The sequence below is a fragment of the Saimiri boliviensis genome, chromosome 6 (assembly GCF_048565385.1).
Source record: "Saimiri boliviensis isolate mSaiBol1 chromosome 6, mSaiBol1.pri, whole genome shotgun sequence".
Taxonomy (NCBI): Eukaryota; Metazoa; Chordata; class Mammalia; order Primates; family Cebidae; genus Saimiri; species Saimiri boliviensis.
The window spans coordinates 72818457-72841550 of record NC_133454.1 but is presented as its reverse complement, the minus strand read 5'-3'; the positions used below and the strand labels follow the sequence as shown (position 1 = coordinate 72841550).

Sequence of the window (23094 nt, the reverse complement as noted above, 5' to 3'; positions counted from 1 at the left end):
CCAGCCACCCAAGACAGAAATGTGGAGGCCTCACCTGCATGCAGGTGCCCAACAACCCCAGCACTACACTGAGTACCTGGACAGCTCTTCCCGCCTCCCGAGTTCCCAGACAGCTCTCTCCTCCGAGCTCTGCGCAGCTGTTCCCTGCACTTCCGAAGCGCCCTTCTTATCCCAGCACCAAAGGCCACAAACTCCTCCTCAAGCCTCTGGGATCCTCTGCCCGTGCGCCTCCCACGCTGGGTGGCATCCACTCACCTCACCAGCAGGCGGGGGGGTACGGTGCGGGGCGGAACGGGTGGAACGCTCAGCTCTGCCAAATGCTGCTTAGCAGGCAGCGGGGGCAGCACCGGGTCCGGGATGGCTGTGGACTGGGCGGCGAAGCACGTGGGCGGAAGGCCGCTCCTCCGGGGTGGGATGGGCGGGGCGACGGGGAGCCCCTCATCCTCTGTAGCAGCGGCAGGCGGCGGCTCTGGTGGAGTGGCGGGCGCAGGTGGTGAGCGGAAGATGTGGCGCTTCATGGGCACCGGCCGTGGGGTGGGGCGGGGTGCGGGGGCCGGCGGGGTGTGGGCACGGAGCAGGCCAGCCAGGATGCGGCGGCGGTGGCCAGGGAGTAGCATGCCCATGTCCATCAGGCGGGCGTCGCTGAGGCCTTGGCACTCAGTGGCCCACACCAGGCCATGCTGCTCAAAGAGCCCTGTGTACTGCTCCAGGTGCAATGCCCGCAGCCACTCGGCCACCGACAGCGCAGCATCCCCAGCCTCTGCCATGGTTCCTGCCAGCAGAGGTCCGACTGGCAGGGCTCTGTCCGGAGCTGGAATAGACAAACAGGCACAGGTCAGAGGCAGGGTTGCCGAGAGTGGTCCCCTCACCAGCAGCCTGCATGGCCCTCTCAAGCCACGGGTTCGGGTTCTGTCCTGGAGCTTCCTCCCCAGTGCTCCATGTGCTAGGCAAGGCCAGGTACCACCAGGTCCCTGAATACACAGGTTCTTCTCCCTGCCTGAGCCCCCTCACCCCTTTCCCTGTGCTATCCCAGCATCCAGCTCACATTTTCTTCTCTAGGAAACCCTCCATGATCTCTGGGATCGGCACCACCCCACACCCCAACACACGGCCTCAGCCACTGCTGTGAGACTGGCCAGTGGCGTGACTGGTGCTATGTCTGGTATCTCCTCCCCACTGCCCTCTGCAAGACCCAGGGCAGGGCCAATTCTCTCTGAGGCACCAGTTCCCCGTGAGGGCCAGGATAAGCACTTAGCAAGCGTTGAAGGACACCACTCACTGCTGGTCTCTCCTGCAAGCCCAGTCTGGGAGCCCAGACTAGCCTCCCCTTACCCCTATGCCCATGGAGGAAGTGTACGAGGTGAGTAAACCCAGCATTAGTCACATGGCCTCTGGGGGCCTGGCCCTGGAATTGGGTAAATCCTCTCACCACTAAGGTCATTCATTCATTTGTTCTTTCAAAATCGCCTGGCACTAGGCAATGAGGACTCAGGCTCCACCCCTGCACCCTGCAATTAAGAGCTCCTAGCCTGGTGGGAGTCAAGAGGTGATGTGAAGAGAAGGTGACCGGAAGAGGTGATGAGCAGATCAAAGGGAAAAGTCATCCGATTCTCTCCACAGACACTGGAGAGGCATACGATAAAATTCAATATCCAGCTTACTTACACAAACAAAATCTTACTAAAACAGAAATAAATTGATACTTTCCTAAATGAGAAAAGGATATCCATTTTACTGTTGTTATTATTATTTCTCACATTGCTCTGAAAGCCCTGGACAACAAAAATAAACAAGAGGTATTAAAATCAGAAAGGAAGAAATAAACTATCCATTCATTGCCAATAATATGAGTATTGAGTTGGAAAGCCCAAGAAGCTCAGCTGAGAAACTATCACAACCAGTAAAGACTTCAGTTATTGGGTTCAAAATTAACATAACAGACTGGCTGGGCACAGTGGCTCATGCCTGTAATCCTAGCCCTTTGGGAGGACGAGGCAGGCAGATTGCCTGAGAACAGGAGTTTGAGACCAGCCTGGGCAATACGGTGAAACCTCGTCTCTACTAAAATACAAAAAATTAGCCAGGCATGGCGGCATGCACCTGTACTCCCAGCTACTCAGGAGGCTGAGGCAGGAGAATCGCTTGAACTTGGGAGGCAGAGGTTGCCATGAGCCAAGATCATGCCACTTCACCCCAGCCTGGCCAACAGAGCAAGTCCCTGTCTCCAAAAAAAAACAAACAAACAAACAACAAACAAAATTAATATAACAGAAATCAACATTTATAAACAGTAACCAGGTAGAAACCAGGATGAAAGACCTCATTTACAAGAGCATCACAAAACAGAAAACACTGAGAATAAATTTCATAAGAGATAAACAACAGCTATAGGAAGAAAAATTGGGCGTGTTATTGAGAGACAAAAAGAAGACTTAGACAAATGGCAAGGCATAGTAAATTCCGGATAGAAGACAACATAAAGAGATTAATGATGTCTAAGTTACTTTATAAATGTACACAATCCAATTAAATATGTACACAGAATTTTTTTTTAAGCTAAACAAGTTGATTTGAAAATTCATGTGGGAAAATAAATAAGCAGGAAGAGTCAGGAAAATTCTGGAAGCAGGAAGAGGGTGGGAAGGGTAAAGAGTAGGAATCAACCTCACCACATGTTAAAACATATTATAAACCCACAATGATTAAAACAGTATAGGATACCAGCACATGAACAGATCGATTAATTAAACAGAACAGAAAGTTCAAAAGTAGACCCAAATACATACACAAATTTAGGATAGGATACACTAAAAGTAGCCTCTCAAACTTGTGGGGAGACAAGGGATTATCAAGTTGTTGGGACAGCTGTGGAATGCTCTCAAAAAAAAACTATGGTGGATCTCTACCTCACACTTTACAAGAAAAATTACAGCTGGATCAAAGACTTCAGTATTCAAAAAAATCACAGCCAGGCGAGGTGGCTCAAGTCTAAAATCCTAGAACTTTGGAATGCGAGCGTATACCCTGAGGTCAGGAGTTTGAGACCAGCGTGGCCAACATGGCAAACCCTCATCGCTAATAAAAATACAAAAAATTAGCTGGGCGTGGTGGCAAGCACCTGTAATCTCAGCTACTCAGGAGGCTAAGGCAGGAGAATCGCTTGAACCCAGGAGGTGGAGGTTGCGGTGAGCTGAGATAGTGACACTGCACTCCAGCCTGGGTGACAGAGAGAGAAACTGTCTCACAAAAAAAAAAAAAAAGAAAGGATTTACAAAATCATCTCGGGGTTTGACATGGTGGCTCATGCCTGTAAGCCCAACACTTTGGGAGGCTAATGCAAGAGGACTGCTTGAGGCCAGGAGTTTAAGATCAGCCTGAACAACATAGCAAGACTATCTCTACAAAAAAAAAAAAAAAAGTTAACCAGCTACACACTTGCAGTTGCAGTCTCAGCTACTTGGGAGGATGAGGTGAGAGGATTGCTTGAGCCCAGGAGTTCAAGGCTGCAGTGAGCTATGAGCTATGATCATACCACCACACATCACTGTACTCTACCATGGGCAATAGACTGAGACTCAGCCTCTAAAAAAAATTTTTTTAAATCATGTCAGAGAGGCAAAAGCCTTTTGGAAATGAAACAAATCCAGAAGGCACACAGAAAAGACTGAAATATTCAGCTCTGCAAAAATCAAGCACTCTTGCACGGTAAAAAGCAAAGCCAAGAGCTAATTGACAAACTAGGGGATATCCGCCACTCATATTCCAAACAAAGGGCTCATTTTCCTAATAGCTGAAAAGCATGCAGAAATAAGAAACAAGTCAATGATCTAACAGAAAAACGGGCAAGGAGTATGAATGAAAAAATTCACAGAAAGGAAAATATAAATGGCTCTTAAATATCTGAAAGGAACGTAACCTCCCCCATACCAGGAAATACAAATGTAAAATATTCTGAAATACTGCTTTCCACCTATCAGGCTGTCAAAGAGCAATAAAGTTGGAAAATACAAGCATTGGTAATGCCGTGGGGCATCCCCTCCCTGGCCATGGAATACCTCTAGGCACGAAAGCCCTAAGAGATGCACACGTCTGGGCTGGGTGCGGTGGCTCATGCCTGTAATACCAGCACTTTGGGAAGCCAAGGTGGGTAGATCACCTGAGGTCAAGAGTTCGAGACCAGACTGGCCAACATGGTAAAACTCCATCTTTACTAAAAATACAAAAAGTTAGCCAGGCATGGTGGCAGGCACCTGTAATCCCAGCTGCTCAAAAGTCTGAGGCAGAAGAATCACTTGAACCCAGGAGGTGGAGACTGTAGTGAGCCCAGACCGCACCATTGCACTCCAGCCTGGATGGCAGAGAGAGGCTCCATCTCAAAAAAAAAAAAAAAGAAAAAGAAAAAGAAAAAAGAGATGCAGATGGCTGACCCAGCTACCTGTAGGCCTGCACTTTTACTGGCACCCACCAGAATTGACCTATATAGAAGGTTACTGGCTGCAGCGCCTGTGTTTCATAGCAAAAGAATGGAAATAACCAAAATGTCCAGAATGATTAACTAAATTATGGTATAGTCATACAATAGAATACTCCATCAATGGGAGAATGGTTAACTAAATTAGGGTGTAGTTGTGCAATAGAATACTGAGTGGCTGTAAGAATGAGGAAACTCCTTACATACTGGAATGGGATGACCTACAAGATACACTGTTAAATGAGTAACGAAAGTACAGAACAGTTTGTGTAACAGTCTCTCTTTGTGGAAAAAAAAAAAACAAGGGAGAGCATGGAGCAGTGCGCAGTACCGGAAAATGAACAAAGTATCTCTGAAAAGACACACGGGGGTAAGGTGACAGTTACCAGCTTCCTCCTAGGAAGAAAACTAAGGACTGAAGGGACAGGAGGGAAGGGAAGGAAGATCCAGAGTTCATAAGGGCCTGAAGTTTATGCGGCCTGAAGCTTACACAATTTAGGTGCCCTCTGATATGGTTTGGGTGTTTGTCCTCTCCAAATCTCGTTAAAATGTGACCCCCAGTGTTGGAGGTGGACCTACTGGGAGGTGTTGGGGTCACAGGGATAGATCCCTTATGAATAGCCTGGCGCCCTCCCCACAGTAACAAATGAGTTCTCACTCTTTGCTCACATAGAGCTAGCTAGTTAAAAGAGCCTGCCTTCTCTCTTGCTCCCTCTCTCACCATGTGACGTGTCTCCTCCTTCACCTTTCACCCTGACTAAAAGCTTCCTGAGGCCTCACCAGAAGCTGAGCAGATGCTGGTGCCATGCTTGTATAGCCTACAGAGCCCTGAGCCAAATAAATCTCTTTTCTTTATAAATTACTCAGGGTATTCCTTGATTGCAATGCAAAAGGGACCAACCAACACACTCTCCTTAAGAGTATCACTTTTACAAAAATCACAAAAACACATGACCATAGGCACACACTGTTTGGGCCCCTCTTTAGATCCTGGAAGGAGCCCTACACCTCAAACTCCAGCTTCCCTGAAAATCCACCTCTGGGGAAAGGGAGACTTTTTATTTTTATTTTTATTTTTTATTTTTGAGATGGAGTCTCACATTGTCACCCAGGCTAGAGTGCAGTGGCGCAATCTCGGTTCACTGCAACCTCCACCTCCAGGGTTCAAGCAATTCAGCCTCCCAAGTAGCCTGGATTACAGGTGCCTGCTACCACACCTAGCTAATTTTCTGTATTTTGTTAGTAGAGATGGAGTTTCACCATGTTGGCCAGGCTGGTCTCAGACTCCTTGCCCCGTGATCTGCCCGCCTCAGCCTCCTAAAGTGCTGGGATTACAGGCGTGAGCCACCACACCCGGCTGGAGACTTTTCACTTCAACATTGTACAGATGCTAGTTCCTCTGGGGCTAAACTAAAACTTTAACACCATCCCAACTAAAATTGCCAACTGGAAGTTGTTGAGACCAGCAGATTCTAAACTTCACATAAAATTATATTAAAGATGTGTTAAGTGGAAAAGCAAGATGGAGAATAGTGTTACGTAAATATCTGGGTTAAAGAAAAACTATATATATAGTATATATATGCAAATATAAACACACAAAACTGGACGGATACATATAAAACTGTGTTTGGGGAGGGGAACTGACAGCTGGGAAGACAGGAGACACTATACCCTTCTGTATCTTTTTAATTTTGTATCATTTTCCAAAAAGTAAATAAAAATTAAAAGAGAATGTGATAATCATGAATAGAGCCTGAGAATGAGAAAGATAACAAAACTTGCCAGGCAAGGAGGGGACTCCAACCCGCAACCCAGCCTGCTGGCCCCAGCCCTGTCCCTTTGTCCCATACCCCTCCCCTGTTCCAAGGTTCCAAGCCCTGCTGGAAGGCTTTTAGCAAGCTCTCTGGGCCTCACCCTCTGCCTCTCAAGTTCAGTTCTCAAAATGGAAAATGGGCTATCAGATGTCAGCCTCCATCAACCCTCTCCCCACCTCAATGCTAAGGCCTAGCCTGCCACAGCCAGCCCTGTTCCTACCCCTCTACCTCCTGACTCACCAGCCGGGCTGCCAAGGACGCCTGGGTCCTCCCAGAGACAGCAGCTATTCTCAAGGGCTCCTCATTTCGGTCCAGGGCGGGAGCTGCAAGGACAGGGATGGAGGAGAAAGCCCATAAGGCAAGGCCACTTTGAGATGCCAAAGGAGGAGGACAGGGGAAGAGGGAACGGGACAGGGAAAAGGAAGCAAGAGATGGGGGCCAGGCACAGCAGCTCATGCCTGTAATCCCAGCACTTTAGGAAGCTGAGGCAGGTGGATTCCTTAAGTTTAGGAGTTCAAGACTAGCCTGGGCAACATAAGGAGACCTCATCTGTACAAAAAAATACAAAAATTAGCCAGGTATGGTAGTGTCTGCCTGTAGTCCCAGGAACTCAGGAGGCTGAGGTAGGAGAATCACTTGAGCCCAGGAGGTGGAGGCTGCAGTGAGCTGTGATTGAGCCACTGCACTCCAGCCTCGGTGACAGAGCCAGATCCTGTCTCAAAAAAAAAAAAAAAAAAAAAAAAAAAGAAGAGGTGGTAGGGAAGAGGTGGAGGAAGAGGAAGAGAAGGAAGAGGGAAGAGGAAAAGAGTCAGGGAACCTCATGGTCATGGAAGCTGGCAACAGGTCAGAGAAGAGGAAAGTCTTCCTGGAGGGAGAAGAAGGCAGACAGACAGGCCTGTCTGTGTGTGGAGGCCGCACGGGTGGTAAAGAGGAGTCAGGACTTCCCCACTCTCTGGCCCCATAAGACCAGTGCTGGGATGTGGATAGGGACAGCCCCAGAAGGGTGAGGAAGGGACGATGCAGCCCCACGACTAAAGAGGTCTCCCTGACACAGACCCTGCCAGGAGAGGTGGGGGACCTTAGAGGACACAGGGACACAGGACCCTCTCCACTAACCCTGGGGACCATGGAGTGGGCTGAGGGCACAAGTGGGGTAACTGAGTCAGGGGCATGAGACCCCGGGGCCCTGCCCCTAAACATGTAGGGGAGGTTGAGGAAAACAGACCAAAACAGGATGCTCCCAGGCATAAGGAGAACAAACAGGACAGCCCTAGACAGGCCACCACCCTTGCTATGCAGATGGCCAGGGCTCTGTGGGGCTAGGGACCAGTGGGGTGGCATGGACAGGTCCCCCTTCCCAGGGCCTAGAGCAGTCAGGTCTGCCAACACTAGGGTTAACTTGAAAACTGCTGTGCTCTGCATAATGGCTTCAGCAGGTATTCATGAACATTTTACATCTTACAAACACATAAACAGATATTTATCATAGGTAAACTTCATGACTGTCACTGCCTAGGATAGGATTAAAACAGATATATATATATATATATATATATATATATATATATATATTTTAATATTTTATTTTATTTATTTTGAGACAGTCTCACTCTGTAGCTCCAGCTGGAGTGCAGTAGCACGATCTCGGCTTACCGCAACCTCCGCCTCCTGGGTTCAAGCGCTAATTCTCCTGACTCAGCCTCCCGAGTAGCTGGGACTACAGGTGCGCACCACCATGCCTGGCTAATTTTTGTATTTTCAGTAGAGACGCAGTTTTGCCACGTTGGCCAGGCTGGTCTCAAACTCCTGACCTCAGGTGATCCACCTGCCTCAGCCACCCCAAGTGCTAGGATTACAGGTGTGAGCCACTGTGCCCAGCATTATTTTATTTTTGAAACAAGGTCTTGGTCTGTTGCCCAGGCTGGAGTGTAGTGGTGCAATCACAGCTTACTGCAACCTCCAACTCCTAGGCTCAAGCAATCTTCCTGCTTCAGCCTCCCAAGTAGCTGGAACTACAGGTACACACCACTGTGCCCAGCTAATTTTGTTATTTTTTGTAAAGACAAGGTCTCATTATGTTGCCCAGGCTGGCCTCGAACTCCTGGCCTCAAGCAATCCTCCCACTTTGACCTCCCAAAGTGCTAAGGTTATAGGCATAAACCACCCAGTCCAAAAGTGAGTATTTAAAAAACAACCTTTAAGTAACCAGCACTTCAGATGAAAGTATTGGCAAAAATGGCAGTGCTATTCAAGCAACAATTTAAAACAAGAGGAGACCACATAAACAGTGCTTACTGCATGCCAGGTATCCAGGCACTTTATATTAACTCATTAAAGCCTCGCAGCAGACCTAGGAGGTACATATGATTGCTATGCCTGTTTTAAGATGAAGACACTGAGAAAAAGGGAGGTGAAATAACTTTAACCACATACCCAGGAAGGAGCAGTATGACTACAGTCTAGCCCTATGCTGTCCAATAGCAGCCAGCAGTAGCCACAGATGGCTGTTGGACATTTAAAATGTGGTCCCTGGAATATGATATGCTACATTTTAAACAAACTGGATTTTGAAGACTTAGCACACACACACACACACACACACACACACACACACACACACACGAATGCAAAAATCTCAATAATTTTCCCTATTGTTTACATGAGAAAATACTAAGATTAATTTCACTCGGACAGTTTACATTGCATTGTGGTCCACACTCTATTCATACTGGAGACTGCAGCTGTTGACAATTTTTTTTTTTTTTTTAGACAGGGTCTCACTTTGTCACTCAGGCTGGAGTGCAGTGGCAAAATCTCTGCTCAACGCAACCTGTGCCTCTGGGGCCCAAGCAATTCTCCCACTTCAGCCTACCAAGTAACTGGGACTACAGGCTCTCGCCACTACACCCAGCTAATTTTTCCATTTGTTTGTAAAGATGGGGTTTTACCATGCTGCCCAGGCTGGTCTCAAGCTCCTGGGTTCAAGTGATCTGCATACCTCGGTCTCCCAAAGTGCTGGGATTACAGGCATGAGCCACTAGCCTGGCCATCAACTCTTAACCACTCTGCATGGCCTCTCAAAACACAAACTGAGGGCCAGGTGTGGTGGCTCATGCCTGTAATCCCAGCACTGTGGAAGGCCGAGGAGAGTGGATCACTTGAGGTCAGGAGTTTGAGACCAGCCTGACCAACATGGTGAAACTCTATCTCTAATAAAAATACAAAAAATTAGCTCAGCATGGTGGCAGGTGCCTGTAATTCCAGCTACTCGGGAGGCTGAGGCAGGAGAATTGCTTGAACCTGAAATGCAGAGGCTGCAGTGAGCCGAGCTGGCGCCACTGCACTCCAGCCTGGGCAACAGAGTGAGAGTCCAGCTCCAAACAAACAAACAAACATCATAAAAAAACTGAGCACCTGCTATATACAGGCCAGGCACTGTGCTAAGGGTTTAACACAGATTGACAGATGATGGTCCCAACCATCCCACTGGAATGACAAGATCTGGAAAACAGGAAACTACTCTCCCTGAGAAAAGCCTGGCTCCCTCTTGGACCTCTCTCAACTCCTATTCCTGCACTAAGGGCATCTGGCTAAGATCAAAGACATAGAGACTCAGCACTGACACCCCTTTGGGACAGTCCCGTTCAAGGCACTGGGAGCATGAACCAGACCTGAGGCCTGGACTGGCCTTCCAGGAACTTCAGGCTAGAAGGGATCAGATACCATCAGCCAGCAAAAACAGCCCAGGGGGCCCTCAACCAGGCTGGCGCAGGGAAGGCTTCCTGGAGAAAGCAGCAAATAGAAAAAAGAAGTTTAGAGCAGTGTTCTGCTAAGCCACACTGCGGCCTGAGGCAAAGACAGAATCATCAATCCTGGTCCTCTATTTATTTAAAATGTTGATGTTTTGTGTTATCCTCATCATGGATTTTTTGCATTAATTTTTATTTTTTAAATGGCATTAAATATTATATACCTTGATTACTGACCTTTTTTTAAATGGTGATTGCTTTTAAATTTTATTTATCTTTTGTTTCTTTTGACAGGGTCTCGCTCTGTTGCCCAGGCTGGAATGCAGTGGTACAATCACGGCTCACTGCAGCCTTCATCTCCTGGGTTCAAGTGATCCTCCCACCTCCCCCTCCCAAATAGTGGGGAACACAGGATCTTGTGACCAAACCCAGCTAATTACTTAGCTTTTTGGTACCCCCTCGAATTTTGCAACAGAGGCAAGTGCCTCACTTGTTCTACCCTAATCCAAGCCCCTCGGAGGTTTAAGCCCCTCAGCCTCTATGACACATCACTGAGTACTTGTCCCCAGGAAGGCAGGGCTCAGGATTTGTCATAGTAGCCAAGAGCTGAGGGGTTTCCCTCCTCTCCACCCCAAGAGCCCAGTCAGGCTTCAGCACCCCAACACCCCCATCCTGCCTCTCCTCTCTGTGTCCCTCCATCGTCTCTCCACTGTGCCAACTACAGTCCCACCCCTGCTCAAAGCCTTTCCACGGTTCTCAGTGCCCTTGAGCACTCCTTTGTCCGTCATTCAAGTTCATCCAGCTCTGACGTTTACAGATGAAGAAACAAACACCCACAGGGAGGAAGTGACTTGCTCAAGTTGTCAGTGACATACCCCAACCCCCAGCCAAGCTGGGCTGGCCCTGTCCACGACTTCCTCCACATCACAACCGGCACTGGCCTGGCAAACAGGGAGCCCCCGAAATTATCTGATGACAGTGAGTGAGTAAACCACATCCTCCCACCATCAGGTGGCTCCAGGCCACCTCCTCCAAAAAGTCCTCCCTGACTGCCCCCTCAAGCTCCTAGTCCTCTGAGGCTGAGCCCCACAGCTCAGCACTGCTTCTGCTCTCTCCTTTGTTACTCATTTTATGGCGGCCCACCTCTGCCCAATCCCCAATGTATCCTGGAGTATGCTGAGAGTCTGTACTCCTTCTTATCTCCTCTGCCCTCCACAGTGCTGCCAGGAGCTGGCTGGGCTCCCAGGGGCACTCAGTCCCAGTCCAGAGGTAAGGGTTGTCTGGAATCTCTAATCCTTGCCAGCCAGTCCTTCACATCTGGCTTGAGTCCCCGTTGCTGGAACCAAAGCTTTTGCCCTCTGTCCTCTACCTACCATTTCAAACCCAAGGTCAGAGTTCATCTCTCTGGTAACATCCGTACCCGCTACTGACTAATGACCTGAGTTTCACCGGCCCAGGGAGAAGATGACCCAGAGCCTAGGCCAAAGACAGGCCCCTCCAGCTTCCTGCTTTCCCGAAATGCACACCATTTGGCAACCATGTGCCTAGCCCCTGCTAGATTTTCTCCTTCATCTCATTTGTTCTTTTTTTGAAGCAGAGTTTCGCTCTTGTTGCCAGACTGGAGTACAATGGCACGATCTTGGTTCACCGTAACCTCTGCCTCCCAGGTTCAAGCAATTCTCCTGCCTCAGCCTCCCGAGTAGCTGGGATTACAGGCATACGCCACCATGCTCAGCTAATTTTGTATTTTCAGTAGAGACAGGGTTTCTCCATGTTGGTCAGCCTGGTCTCGAACTCCCAACCTCAGGTGATCTGCCCACCTCGGCCTCCAAAAGTGCTGGGATTATAGGTAGGAGCCACCTCGCCTGGCCTCATTTGTTCTTTTTTTTGGAAACAGGGTCACTGTCACCCAGGCTGGAGTGCAGTGGTGTGATCTCAGCTCACTGCAACCTCAGCATCCTGGGCTCAAGTGATCCTCCCACCTCAGCCTCTCCTGAGTAGCTGGGACTACAGGCACATACACCATACCTGGCTAATACTTGTACTTTTTGTAGAGATGGGGTTTTGCCACATTGCCCAGGCTGGTCTCAAACTCCTGAGTTCATGTGATCCTCCCCTCTTGCCCTCCCAAAGTGCTGGGAATACATGCATAAGCCACTGCACCCGGCCCCTCATTCGTTCTTATAACACACCTAAGGCCTGGGATTCTTCTCCTATTTCATGAAAGCTTTGTGAGTAGAAACTTACCAGGTCACCTGCTAGAGCTCACAGGGCTTTCAACGGATGTGACTGCTTCTGTCTGGTGAAGAAAGGAAGGCAGGCCCAGGGGTCCTGACTGAGGCCTCAGCTTGACCACCACCACCTCCCTTTTACGGCCTCATCTCCTACCCCGGGCCCCAGCTATCCCAGCACAGGCAGGCTGGGCAGGGAGCCCCGCATCCAGACCTCAGCAAACTCCTCAAGTGCCCCAACAGGAACGAAGAACATACACAGCCAGCTCTGGCCAGGCCTGGGTCTACAAACCACACCCCACTGGTACCACAAATGCACACCACACACTACCTCAAGGGCCACACATCTCCCAGGGCCTCATATCTAGCACCCCACCCAAGGCCACACTTCGGATCTGCCCCTCCCCACCATACACAGCTCCCCACCAACAATTCAACTGAGCACAACAACCCCACAGTCCAATACCCGACTCTTGGGCTCCCCCGCAGCCCAGTCACCAGGTGATACCTCTGCACAGGGCCCCTTCGGTCTGCTGCCCTCCTGGGCCTTCTCCAGACTCCGCTCACTCAGGCAAGAGTCTTAGAGACACTTCCGTAGATATGAGGAACTAGTGGGGGCTGGGTTCCCAACCCAGAGGGTGCAGAAGTGGCCCCCACGCCTCTGCAGAAGACACCTCCTCCAGCCCACCAGGAAAGGCACAGCCTTCAGGTGGGCAGCTGACTGACCCCTGGGCCAAGCAGCCGAGTTTCCATCTCTTGGGGACTGGTGGCCACCACATAATAGTCTCAGGAAGCCATACTGAGGTCTCCTGTCCTACCCCAAGCCACATCTCTGCCCTAGAACTCTCCCTGGCACCAGGAGATTCCTGTCCTGGCCCATGTGTGGTGTGGTCTGTCTTCCAGGGTCTCCAGAGTGCCTGTAGCTAATGGGGAGCAGCCCCTCAGGGCAGTGAGGACTGAGTGGGACCCCAGGGCCTGGGGAATGAAGAGCTGCCTCAGTAGCTGGTAGGGAGTTAGGGGCCCATCAGCAATGTTCCTGGGCTCCAGGCCTGGGCCCCCTCCCCACCCATGATGCAAGGCAAGTCTGGCTCCAATCCTGGCTCCACCATTTCTTGTCTGAAGCCCTGGGCAAGTCACATCATGTTCTGAGCCTCAGTTTCCCCTCCACAGAGTAGAGCTGTCAGTCCCTGCCTCCTAGAGCCTGGCACCCAGATGACCATGACACGCCACCACATGTGTACTGGAGGCCAGCTTGCTCTTCTGCTGACTCCTCTGTCACCAGGCAGTCACTTCCTGTCTCTAGCTCCAAGGTCTTGGCTGGTCCTGCCCCTGGGTGCTGGACTTGTAGCCAGACTCTGGGCTAGACTCCCTCAGCACCCTGTGGTTCTCAGCTACCCCAGACACCAATGACTACTATAGCCTACCTCCAGCCATGTCCCCCTGCAGAGCTCCAGACCAGACACTCCACAACATTCTGGACCCCCTCCTGGAATGCCCAGGGCACGGAACACTCCCATCCTACAGTGAACTCACCAGCTCCCCTCGGGGGCTGTGGGGACAGAGGGAGTTGCGGGGAGAAGAGCTGTCTCCTACCCAGGTGGGGCCTTCAGGCAAATTAGAAAAAGATTCCTCTTCTTCCAGGAGCCCCACACCAGGGGAAGCAGCTGAGCAAGAAGATGGCAGGCTGAGTTTCAGTCCTCCTTCTCCCGGCACCTCACCCACACACACCTGCCAGGCACCTTTGTGCAGTGCACAACATGCACACCCACACAGAGTAGACCTGGTGAGAGGCAGGACCTTTTAACAACCTTCCTGCGGCAGCCCTATTGGCATCACCCTAATAAAATGCTAAACCACAGTTTTATTAATGATTAAGGGACACAAAAGACTAAGGGACAGTGGCCATCGCTGACCCCACTCTCAGGCCTCACGCTAACTCCAACCCTAATCTTGAAAGACTTTCACTTTCTATAACCTTCATGTCTGTACTGCTTAAAGTTTCAATTGTGTATTGGTTTTATAATTAGAAAAAAAATGGCAAACGTGTTTTAAGTCATTAGATTGAGTTTGTTCGAGTTTGTTCCCCAAAACCATAAGGTGGCTTTATCGTTTAAGTACAACACACATGGATTAGCAATGGAACTATTATAAAGTGAAACTGTTGATTTCCTAGGCCATCTAGATAGAAAATAAAAGACTGAGACCCAAAGCCCCTCCCCACCCGCCTTACCCACCCAAGGGTCTAAGACAAAGCTATCAAATAAGGTCTCCCTGCCATGCACTGGTGGCCAGAAGCACAGAGTACGGCCCAGTGGGACTTTCCCATGGGAAATGGACTGGGGCTCATTAATAAACTCCAGACACCAGGGTCCCCAAGGTTTGTCCTCCAGATACCATCACACCCCACCCTGGCCCTGACTCTCACCCACCATGCCTTAAGCCTCAGCCAGGGCCCCCTCACGCACAAGCTCCAACCCAAAAGAGGGTCAGGTAGGGAAGGAGGTGTGGGATGAAGTGGGAATGTCTAAAGTACCTCACTCGCAAATAAATGAAGCTGAAAGTTCAGTGGTTTGGTTTCAGGCCTTGTCAAAAACTCTATCACGGCTGGGCGCAGTCGCTCACACCTGTAATCCCAGCACTTTGGGAGGCTGAGGCAGGTGGATCACCTGAGGTCGGGAGTTTGAGATCAGAGTAACCAACATGGAGAAACCCCATCTCTACTAAAAAATACAAAATTAGCCAGATGTCGTTGCAGGCTCCTGTAATCCCAGCTACTAGCGAGGCTGAGGCAGAAGAACTGCTTCAACCTGGGAGGTGGAGGTTGTGGTGAGCTGAGGTTGTGCCACTGAACTCCAGCCTGGGCAACAAGAGCAAAACTGTCTCAAAAAAAAAAAAAAAACGTCTATTGCATACTATGCCCCTCTGGCCCCACGACATACCCCCAGACCTATTTGGGGGCCCTTCCTGTTTACCATGCTTTGGGCACACTCCTGCACTGCATCTGCACTGCCCCCATTCACCCCAGGCCTCTCAGCTTGCCTGGACTTCTGGGCCCCCACCCTCGCCTCCTGCCTCTGCTCCCTGCAACCAGGACACACTCCAGCCCGCTGGGCTCACCTGATACGCAGCATAGCTCCTGACCCCCACCCTCCACAGTCCCACTCCAGGCCCCTCCCCACTCTCCCAGCCCTCACCCTCGGACTAGCTCAGGCCCTTCCCACCCTGAAAGGTGACCCAACCAGCCTCACACCTACAGAGACCTGGGGCGTTCCCACCATCAGCAAGATGGTGGCAGGGGTGGGGGGGGAGGTGGCGGCACTGGTCTTACCCCCTGGCCCTCAGGCACAGACACACTCTACAGGGGCAAGGGCTGGGGACTTCCTGTGGCACCTCCTCCCACAGAGGGCAAGGGGCAGCCTGAGGAGCCACAGGATGACTCCAGGAAGATCCTCCTGTGACCACTGCCCCAGGACTCTGAATACCGTAAATGAGGCAGAAAGAGGAAGAGACGGGCCTGACCGCAGCAGGGTGGGAGTATACAGGGCTGACCACAGAATCACAAGCAGCGGGATTGGATGGACGCCATGCACCAGTGCTCAAGCTACAGGCCCTTGCCATGTGCCTTGGGGGCCAAGACCAGGCACCAACCGGTGCCACCAGAAGGAAAGGGTAGCCATCAGCTGGCTCCGCTGTGAGCTCACTGGGAACCTGAAGCTCTGTCCACCAAGGAGGAGGGACTTGGTGGGCTTCTCTGCACCCTAGAACTAGGGGCCCAGGGGAACAGGGATCTAGATCTGCCCCCTCTCTAGCTGGCCCCTGGAATGCAGAAGACAGAAGATAAGGGGGTCCCTTACTGCTGGCACGTGAAAGGGTGAAAGGAGAAGCTGCCTGTATTGGCTGGGGAGGGTGATCAGATGGGTGGGGCCGGGGCTGAGGCCAGAAGGGAGAGAGGGAGACAGGGGGACCAGCCCCACAGGCTTTGGCCTGCAATTTGATGTGTGACCTCAGTCTCCCTGACTATATAATCAGACAACAGCCAGGAAAGACTCCCTGACTCAGTCTCCCTCTCCAACCCATTCTCCAGCAGGCCACAGGGAGCACTGGAACCTGCTCACCTGATCTAGCCACCCTTGCTTGCAGCAACAAAAAGTGGTGCTTACGGAGTGCTTACCATCTACCCAGCACCATGCTAAACACATCACACGGCTGGCCTCACAAAATCCTTCCAACAACCTAGCAAGCAGGTGGCTTCAGGCCACATTACAGATAAGGAAAGAGCCTCAAAGACGTTAAGAAACGGGCTCAAAGTCACCGAGGAGCCAGAATCTGAATCAAGGGTTCTCTCTAGGAGACAGTGTGGAGACAGGCAGGACCCAGGGAGGACACGGGGAGGTCAAGTGATAGAGGGAGAGGGAGGCTGAGTGCAGACTGAGAAGGGCCTTGAAGGCCATGCTAAGACCATGGTCCTTACCGTCCAGGCAACAGGAAGTCATGGAGGACAGCAGGGTGCTCTGGGGATGGAGCAAACCATGACAGACAGGTGTAGGCAGGGGTTCCTCCTGCTGTGGGATCTGGGAATCCACCTAACATCTCTGAGCGTCAGCTTTCTCATCTGTGTAATGGGATTAGGATAGCTCCACCTTGCAGGCTTGTGAGGGAGGGATGAAGCAGATCCAAATCTGATCCATTCTCTCTCCCCAGTGACTTTCTACATCCCTCAGAGTAAAAGCCAAAGCCAGCAGCCTGCCTGTCAGGCCTGCGCAATCTGTGTCTGCATGCTCCCACTCAACTGCTGGGCCCCGAGCTCCATCTGGCCAGAATGCTCTTTCCCAGGCATCTGCATGACTCCTCGTACTTATTCAGGCACCTCCTCAAATGCAAGGCCTTTCTTCCCTGACCACTCTATTCTAAAAAGCACCCCATTAGCCTCCATCTCCTTATTCTGTTTCATTTTTCAGCATCCTACTTATCATTACCAGACACTGTCTCATATGGATATTTATTTGTTAAAGTCAGACTTTTTAACTGAGAGGCACAGACCTTGTCTTATTCACAGGGTTGGGAGTTAATAATGCTAGAAAATGCTCAATCGATAGTATTTGTAAAATGTATGAATGGAAATCTACAAAGGCCCAGTTTGCAGCAGGCACTCAGTATGTGGCACCTCCCAGTGTTTTCAGCCTTTGCTGCTCACCCTCCTGAAGTGCCCCCCTATCCACCATCTCAAATCACTCCCCAGGAAGCCTCCTGAGCCACAGCAGCTAGAGCTGGGCACACACATGGAGGCAGGAAGAGGGCGGCCAGGGGCAAGGTCTGCAGAGGGCTGGGCTGGGAGGCCTTCCGTCAGGGCCTGACCCCAGCTCACCCTGTTCAGAAGGCTTGGGACAGGGGCTGCCAGGAGAGATGGGCAGAGCGAGGAGCAATTGGAGGAGGCAGGTGTCCAGGTTCAGCCCGGCGGTCTAGGTGACAGAGATCGACTCTGAGGCTCCCCGGCACCCTCCATGGCAGGGCCTGTCCCTTCTTTCAACCTCTGAGGCTGCCCGTGAACTTCCTGCTGGGCCGGCCCCATAAACACTGCTGGGGAAGCCCTCACCCACACAGGGAAAATGTGACTCCCAGACCCCCTCAACCATTCCCCAGAGCAGGTCAGAACCACCACTCCAGACTTCTAGGAGTCTCTGAGACCAATCCTCAGCCCTAAGGCAGGGGCTGCCTCTCCTGTCTGTCTACCCCTTCCCTGACCCTCCATTACCCAGTGGGGCTCAAGGGGCTTCCACTCACTGGTTCCTGCCACCTGCCCCTCCCCTCTGGTCTCATTCCCTCCACTCTCGTGCTCTAACATCAGCACTTCATCACCAGGCCTTTGCTTACGTGGTTCCCTCTGCCCAGAACATCTTTCTCTACCTTACCCTTCAAACTCAAGGGTCACCTGCTCCAGTAAGCAGTCTCTGACTCCCACGGTCACAGTCCTGATCACACCAGATGTCGCCATCTGTGACTGTGTCTGTCACATATACACTCTCTCACCGCCAACCTTGGCTGGGTGTTTTCTCAAGGCAAGACCAGGTCCCAAAGATGGCACACAGTGACTATCTGTTGACTGAATGAACATTTCCTAATTTTACACACAGAGAGCCAGGCAAATGACAACTTGCCCATGGTTACTTGTCCACTGCATATCAGTGGCCAAAGTGTGGCTAGAACCGGGCCTCCAGCCTCCAGCACGAGGTGCCTCCCATTCCACCCAGTCCCACCCAGTTATAGTTCTACTAGCCAGACCCCAGCACTCCCTTCTCCCAGGACCACACAACCCAACCACCTGCTCCTAAGGCACTTAGGAACCACCAAATCAACCTTTCCCATTTCTAGAAATGAAAGTGAGTCCCAGTCCCAGAAGGGACAAGAACCTAGCCAGGGCCACGTGGCAAGTCCAGACCATGACTCAGACCTCAGCCCCCCTAGCCTAAGCTCAGATACCTCCAGCAGCCTGTTCCTTGGAAGAACTGGGGACGGGGGAGCCTCAGGCAACCTTAGAGATACTGGAGCAACCTCCCCTCCACCCCCCACATACCTCCAAGTGGGCTAAGCCAGTTCTGCACTGAGAAATGTGGGTTTTCAGGCCATAGGCAGTAGAGGCAAATGAGTGTCCTGGTTCATGCCCCTGGAACAGAAACTGGAACAGAACCATTAGACAGCCCCTGGATCTTCAGACTCCCTAGGCTTTGCACATCCATCTTTAGAGCCAAGAAAGAGACAGAAGGAAGAGAGCAGACCCAGGCGGAGCAAGGGAGGGAAGCCCTTAGCCAAGGCTCTGGTACCCCACGCACAGGAGCCCCTGCGCCAGAGCTGTCCTGTTATCACCTGGAAAAGTGTCAGTCTCCAACTCTGCTCCTGGGGGCGGAGGGTGGCCCATTCTCCCTACCAGGCACACTGTGGCCACTGGGAACAAACTTGCATTTAAGCCGCAAACCCACACAGCAGCCCATGTGGATAAAGGTCCCCATTAAAGAGACTGAGACCCAGGTTCAAGTGGCTGAAAGCCTCGCCTAGCTCACACATCAAGGGGTGCAGAACCGGGCCCCTCCTGCCCCGACCCATAAGGAGTGCTGACCATACCTGCATGGAGTACCCACTGGAGGGATGTGCTACAGGCCAGGGCTGGGAAGCACGACCCAGTCAGGAGCCCCACCAGGCAGTTTTCCAGAAGGACACTCCTGTGTCGCAAAGGGCACCTGTGTCATGTCCCAAAGGTGGAGAGGACCAGGGGCCATACCCTGGAATCTTGGCTGTTAGTGCTCTTCTCCTAGACAACTGCCTGGCCAGGATCCTGGCTGGGTGGTCCTTCCCTGAGGGGCACAGCTGCTCCTGCCCTGCGGCCTCTTGAGTGCAGCTGCTGTGCCCACAGCCCCAGAGGGCATGGGAGAGAGCTGGGGGTGGCAACTCCTAAGTCCCTCAGCCAAGCCCAGCCTTCTGCACCCTAAGGCAGGGCATACCTCCCCTCAGGATCCTGATTTCTGTCCACTACTCTCTGCAGAGGCCCCTGAGCCTGGCTCTGACCCTTCAAGGCTTGACCTAGGCCTGCTGAGCCACATCCCATACTGGCCCCAATGGCTAGCAGTGTGACCCTGACCTTGCTCTTTGAATCAGCCAGCCACCAGCCCTCCCTAAGCCTCCCCATAACCCTGCCCTGGTGTCCATGGGAACAGCTCCACTATCACCCATGAATGCAGAGAGGGCCTGGCCCATCTCTCCCCACTGTAAAATGACTGACTGCCGCCTCTGCTACCACCTAGTCTGTAGGGTTCCCAGATTTCTTGAAAGGGAGGCAGCCAGGTATGTGCTGGGGGTAGTAGGTGCAGAGAGCACCCGGCGCCTGGAGACCAGCTGGGCCTCTGACCCACCAGCCAGCACTGAGAAACTCTGCAGGCCTCGCCCATCTGCCACCATCCTGTGCCATGCCTCAGCCTCAACTCGGAGGTGACCCAGCCCAACTCAAGACTTTCTAGGCTCTCGGAACCTAGAATTTCGGAAATTCAGAAGCTGAGACTCACAGGCACATAAAACCCTAAAATCCTAAAATCTCTCCAGCCTAGAATCTCAGACTCAGAATTTTGAAATTCTTTTTCTTTTTTTCTTTCTTTTTTTTTTTTTTTGAGACGGAGTTTCGCTCTTGTTACCCAGGCTGGAGTGCAATAGCGCGATCTCGGCTCACCGCAACCTCCGCCTCCTGGGTTCAGGCAATTCTCCTGCCTCAGCCTCCTGAGTAGCTGGGATTACAGGTACGCACCACCATGCCCAGCTAATTTTTTGTATTTTTAGTAGAGACGGGGTTTCACCATGTTGACCAGGATGGTCTCGATCTCTTGACCTTGTGATCCACCCGCCTCGGCCTCCCAAAGTGCTGGGATTACAGGCTTGAGCCACCGCGCCTGGCCAGAATTTTGAAATTCTAGCTGCTCAGTGTGGAGAGTAGAGGGAGTGGAGAGGAAAGGAACAGCCCCCTCCCCACAGCCCACTTCATCTCTCACCTGTTCTGTCTTGTCCGGTTCACACCTGGGGGCTGGTAAGCCTGGGGTTCCCAGAGCTGCTCCTTACTGCCCCTTCCTGAAGTTCCAGAGAAGTTGAATCCAGTGAGGATAAATGCCCAGCCGAAGGTCTCTCACTGAGCTGGAGGCCTGAGACAGACCCTGGGTTCCTGACTGTGCGCCTGACTACAGGAGACCCCTGCCCTGTGCATTACAGGTTGGGGAGGAGGGAGGGGATCCCAGGGTAGGGCAGTGCTCGCTGGGCCAGTAGGAAGGAAGCTGGCAGGGAAGACCCTGGCACCTGGAAGGCCAAAGCGCAGTAGCAGCTCAGCCTTGCTTCTCGTCTTCTGTCCTGGGGCCTAAGCCGCCCCAGCACCGGCCTGGCCAGAAGGAGGCAGGGCCAGCCCAAGCTCCCCGAGGGCCACTGACAGCCAAGATTCCAGGTGTGGCCCCTGGTCCCACCCTGCGAATGAGAACAGAGGAGTGGCCATCCTGATCCTCTCCCACCTTCTTGCCTTTACCTTTGCCCTCACAACAATGAAGATAAGGACAGGAGGAAGATTTTAACACATCCCCTCAGGGAGGACTCACTGATGCTTCAATCTTCTAGGCCCTCTGGCCCTGAGCCCCACACACTGGACCACAGGTGGTCCCCCGTCTCTGGGCTCTGGAACCGTGTTTTCAGAGTGGTTCAGTTACCGATGCTCTGCTGTAGCAAAGTCCCAGCACCCCAACAGGAATCAGATTCCTGGTTTGGTCAAGGAGAAAAGACTTGGACCTTGTATCAAGGCAGTGTGGGCAGGGTCTGAAGGAAGCTCAGGGCAAGGAGGTAGAGTGCAGGCCTCAGAGCGCCCTGCCGTGGTTCCAGTGCCCGCTCTTGCTTTCCTTGACTGGGAGACTGCAAGCAAGTCACCACCTGCGACTGCCCTTAGTCTTATCAGCAAAATGGGGTCTGGGAGAATCACTGTATGAACAACAGCCAAGGTGAATATGACAATAGCAGAAACCAGATCTCCACATGCTCATCTCAGGGCTGGGGCCTTAGTCCAGTCTGCAAGCAGGATACCCTTGTACCCTTGAGGGCATCCCAGATCCACAGCTGGTCACCAGCAATGTCACCTCCAGGGGGCCCTCTAATCTGTCTGTCACTTACTAAGAGTTCCCAGGGTAGGCCTGGGTTTGCACCTCCCCTGTCTGCAATGCCTCCCAGTGTTTGGGGTTTTCACGGTGAAGCAATGGAAATTGAGATTCCCAGCTATTCTATGTAATGGATGATCTTGGGCAAATCACTTAACTTCTTGGGACCTCAGTTTCCTCGTGTGTAAAATGGGAATGGTGCCTACCTCATAAGACTATTTTGAGAACTAAATAAATTCAGTATATAAAGTACTTAGCACACTGCCTGGTACTAGTAAACTTCCAAGAAATAATAGCTACCACTACTATTATTGCTATTATTAAATAATGACTTGTTACTGAATTGGTTACTTAATTCCACGTCCCCTCCCAGCCACTCTTTGACTGTCCCAATGGTCTAAGACAGACGTCCTAATATGGGACAGGCTCTCCCCCTCTGTACTATGGCCCAAGGATGAGAAAGAGAAAGAGAGACATTCCAAAGGAAGGCCACGTGGAACACAAACCATGCACTGCCCCCCACTGTCCCTCACATCTGGGGTCATCTGCCTCGAGTTGGGACTATCCTCAGATCCCTGGCTGGAATGTAAAGGTCTAAGGGCCTGGCCAGGGGTGGGGGTAGGTAAACAAAATGTTCTCTCTGATCAGAGCTGAGGACACTCGGCTTGATTCAGGGGCAGGCTCTAAGTTTTGTGGGGCATGTACATTGGACAGGGATGTCACCCCACACGCCAAATCCTTATGCTGTTCAGCCCCCTGGAGTGGCCACCCTTAGCACAGAACTCCTTTCTAAAACAACACTCCTCTGCACACGGCTGTGGAGGATGCTGACTCTAACCTGCCCAAGACCAGAAGAGGAAATGACAAGAGCTGCCTGAGGGACTGACCTCTGCTCCAGAGGGAGGGGCTGGGTCAGCTTGGCTGGGGTCACACTCTGTTCAAGGCTGCCTGGGTCACCACCAAGGGGAAAGCATCTCATTCAGCTCTAGTAGGGCTCAAAGAGTAAGATCTAGGTGAAGTCAGACAAAGGAGGCAAAGAACACCTGAGTCCTAACACTGCCTCTCTATTACCCTCCCACTGTAATCTTTCACAAGTTACTTAGCCTCTCTGTGCCTCAGTTTCCTTATCTGTAGAATGTTACCTAACTTCTTGTGTTATTGGCA

The 23094-nt window shown here is 51.7% G+C and overlaps 1 protein-coding gene and 1 long non-coding RNA gene across 6 annotated transcripts in view; one reads left to right on the top strand and one right to left on the bottom strand.

Annotated features, from left to right (window-relative positions):
- The window catches only part of ARAP1 (ArfGAP with RhoGAP domain, ankyrin repeat and PH domain 1), a 47657-nt gene extending 46890 nt beyond the window's left edge, over positions 1-767 (bottom strand). For all 5 annotated transcript variants that reach the window (XR_012518071.1, XR_012518072.1, XM_039470566.2 and 2 more), the window contains exon 1: positions 256-767. Coding sequence is in view for 3 of the 5 variants with exons in the window: in XM_039470566.2 (XP_039326500.1) it covers positions 256-767 (512 nt within the window). In the remaining 2 variants the exon portion in view is untranslated. The remainder of the gene's footprint in view (positions 1-255) is intronic.
- Positions 404-1737, top strand: LOC104650652 (uncharacterized). The gene is made up of 4 exons (XR_744236.3): positions 404-493; positions 711-957; positions 1060-1360; positions 1478-1737. It is a non-coding gene; the product is annotated as an uncharacterized LOC104650652 (long non-coding RNA).
- The last annotated feature ends 21357 nt before the right edge of the window (positions 1738-23094 follow it).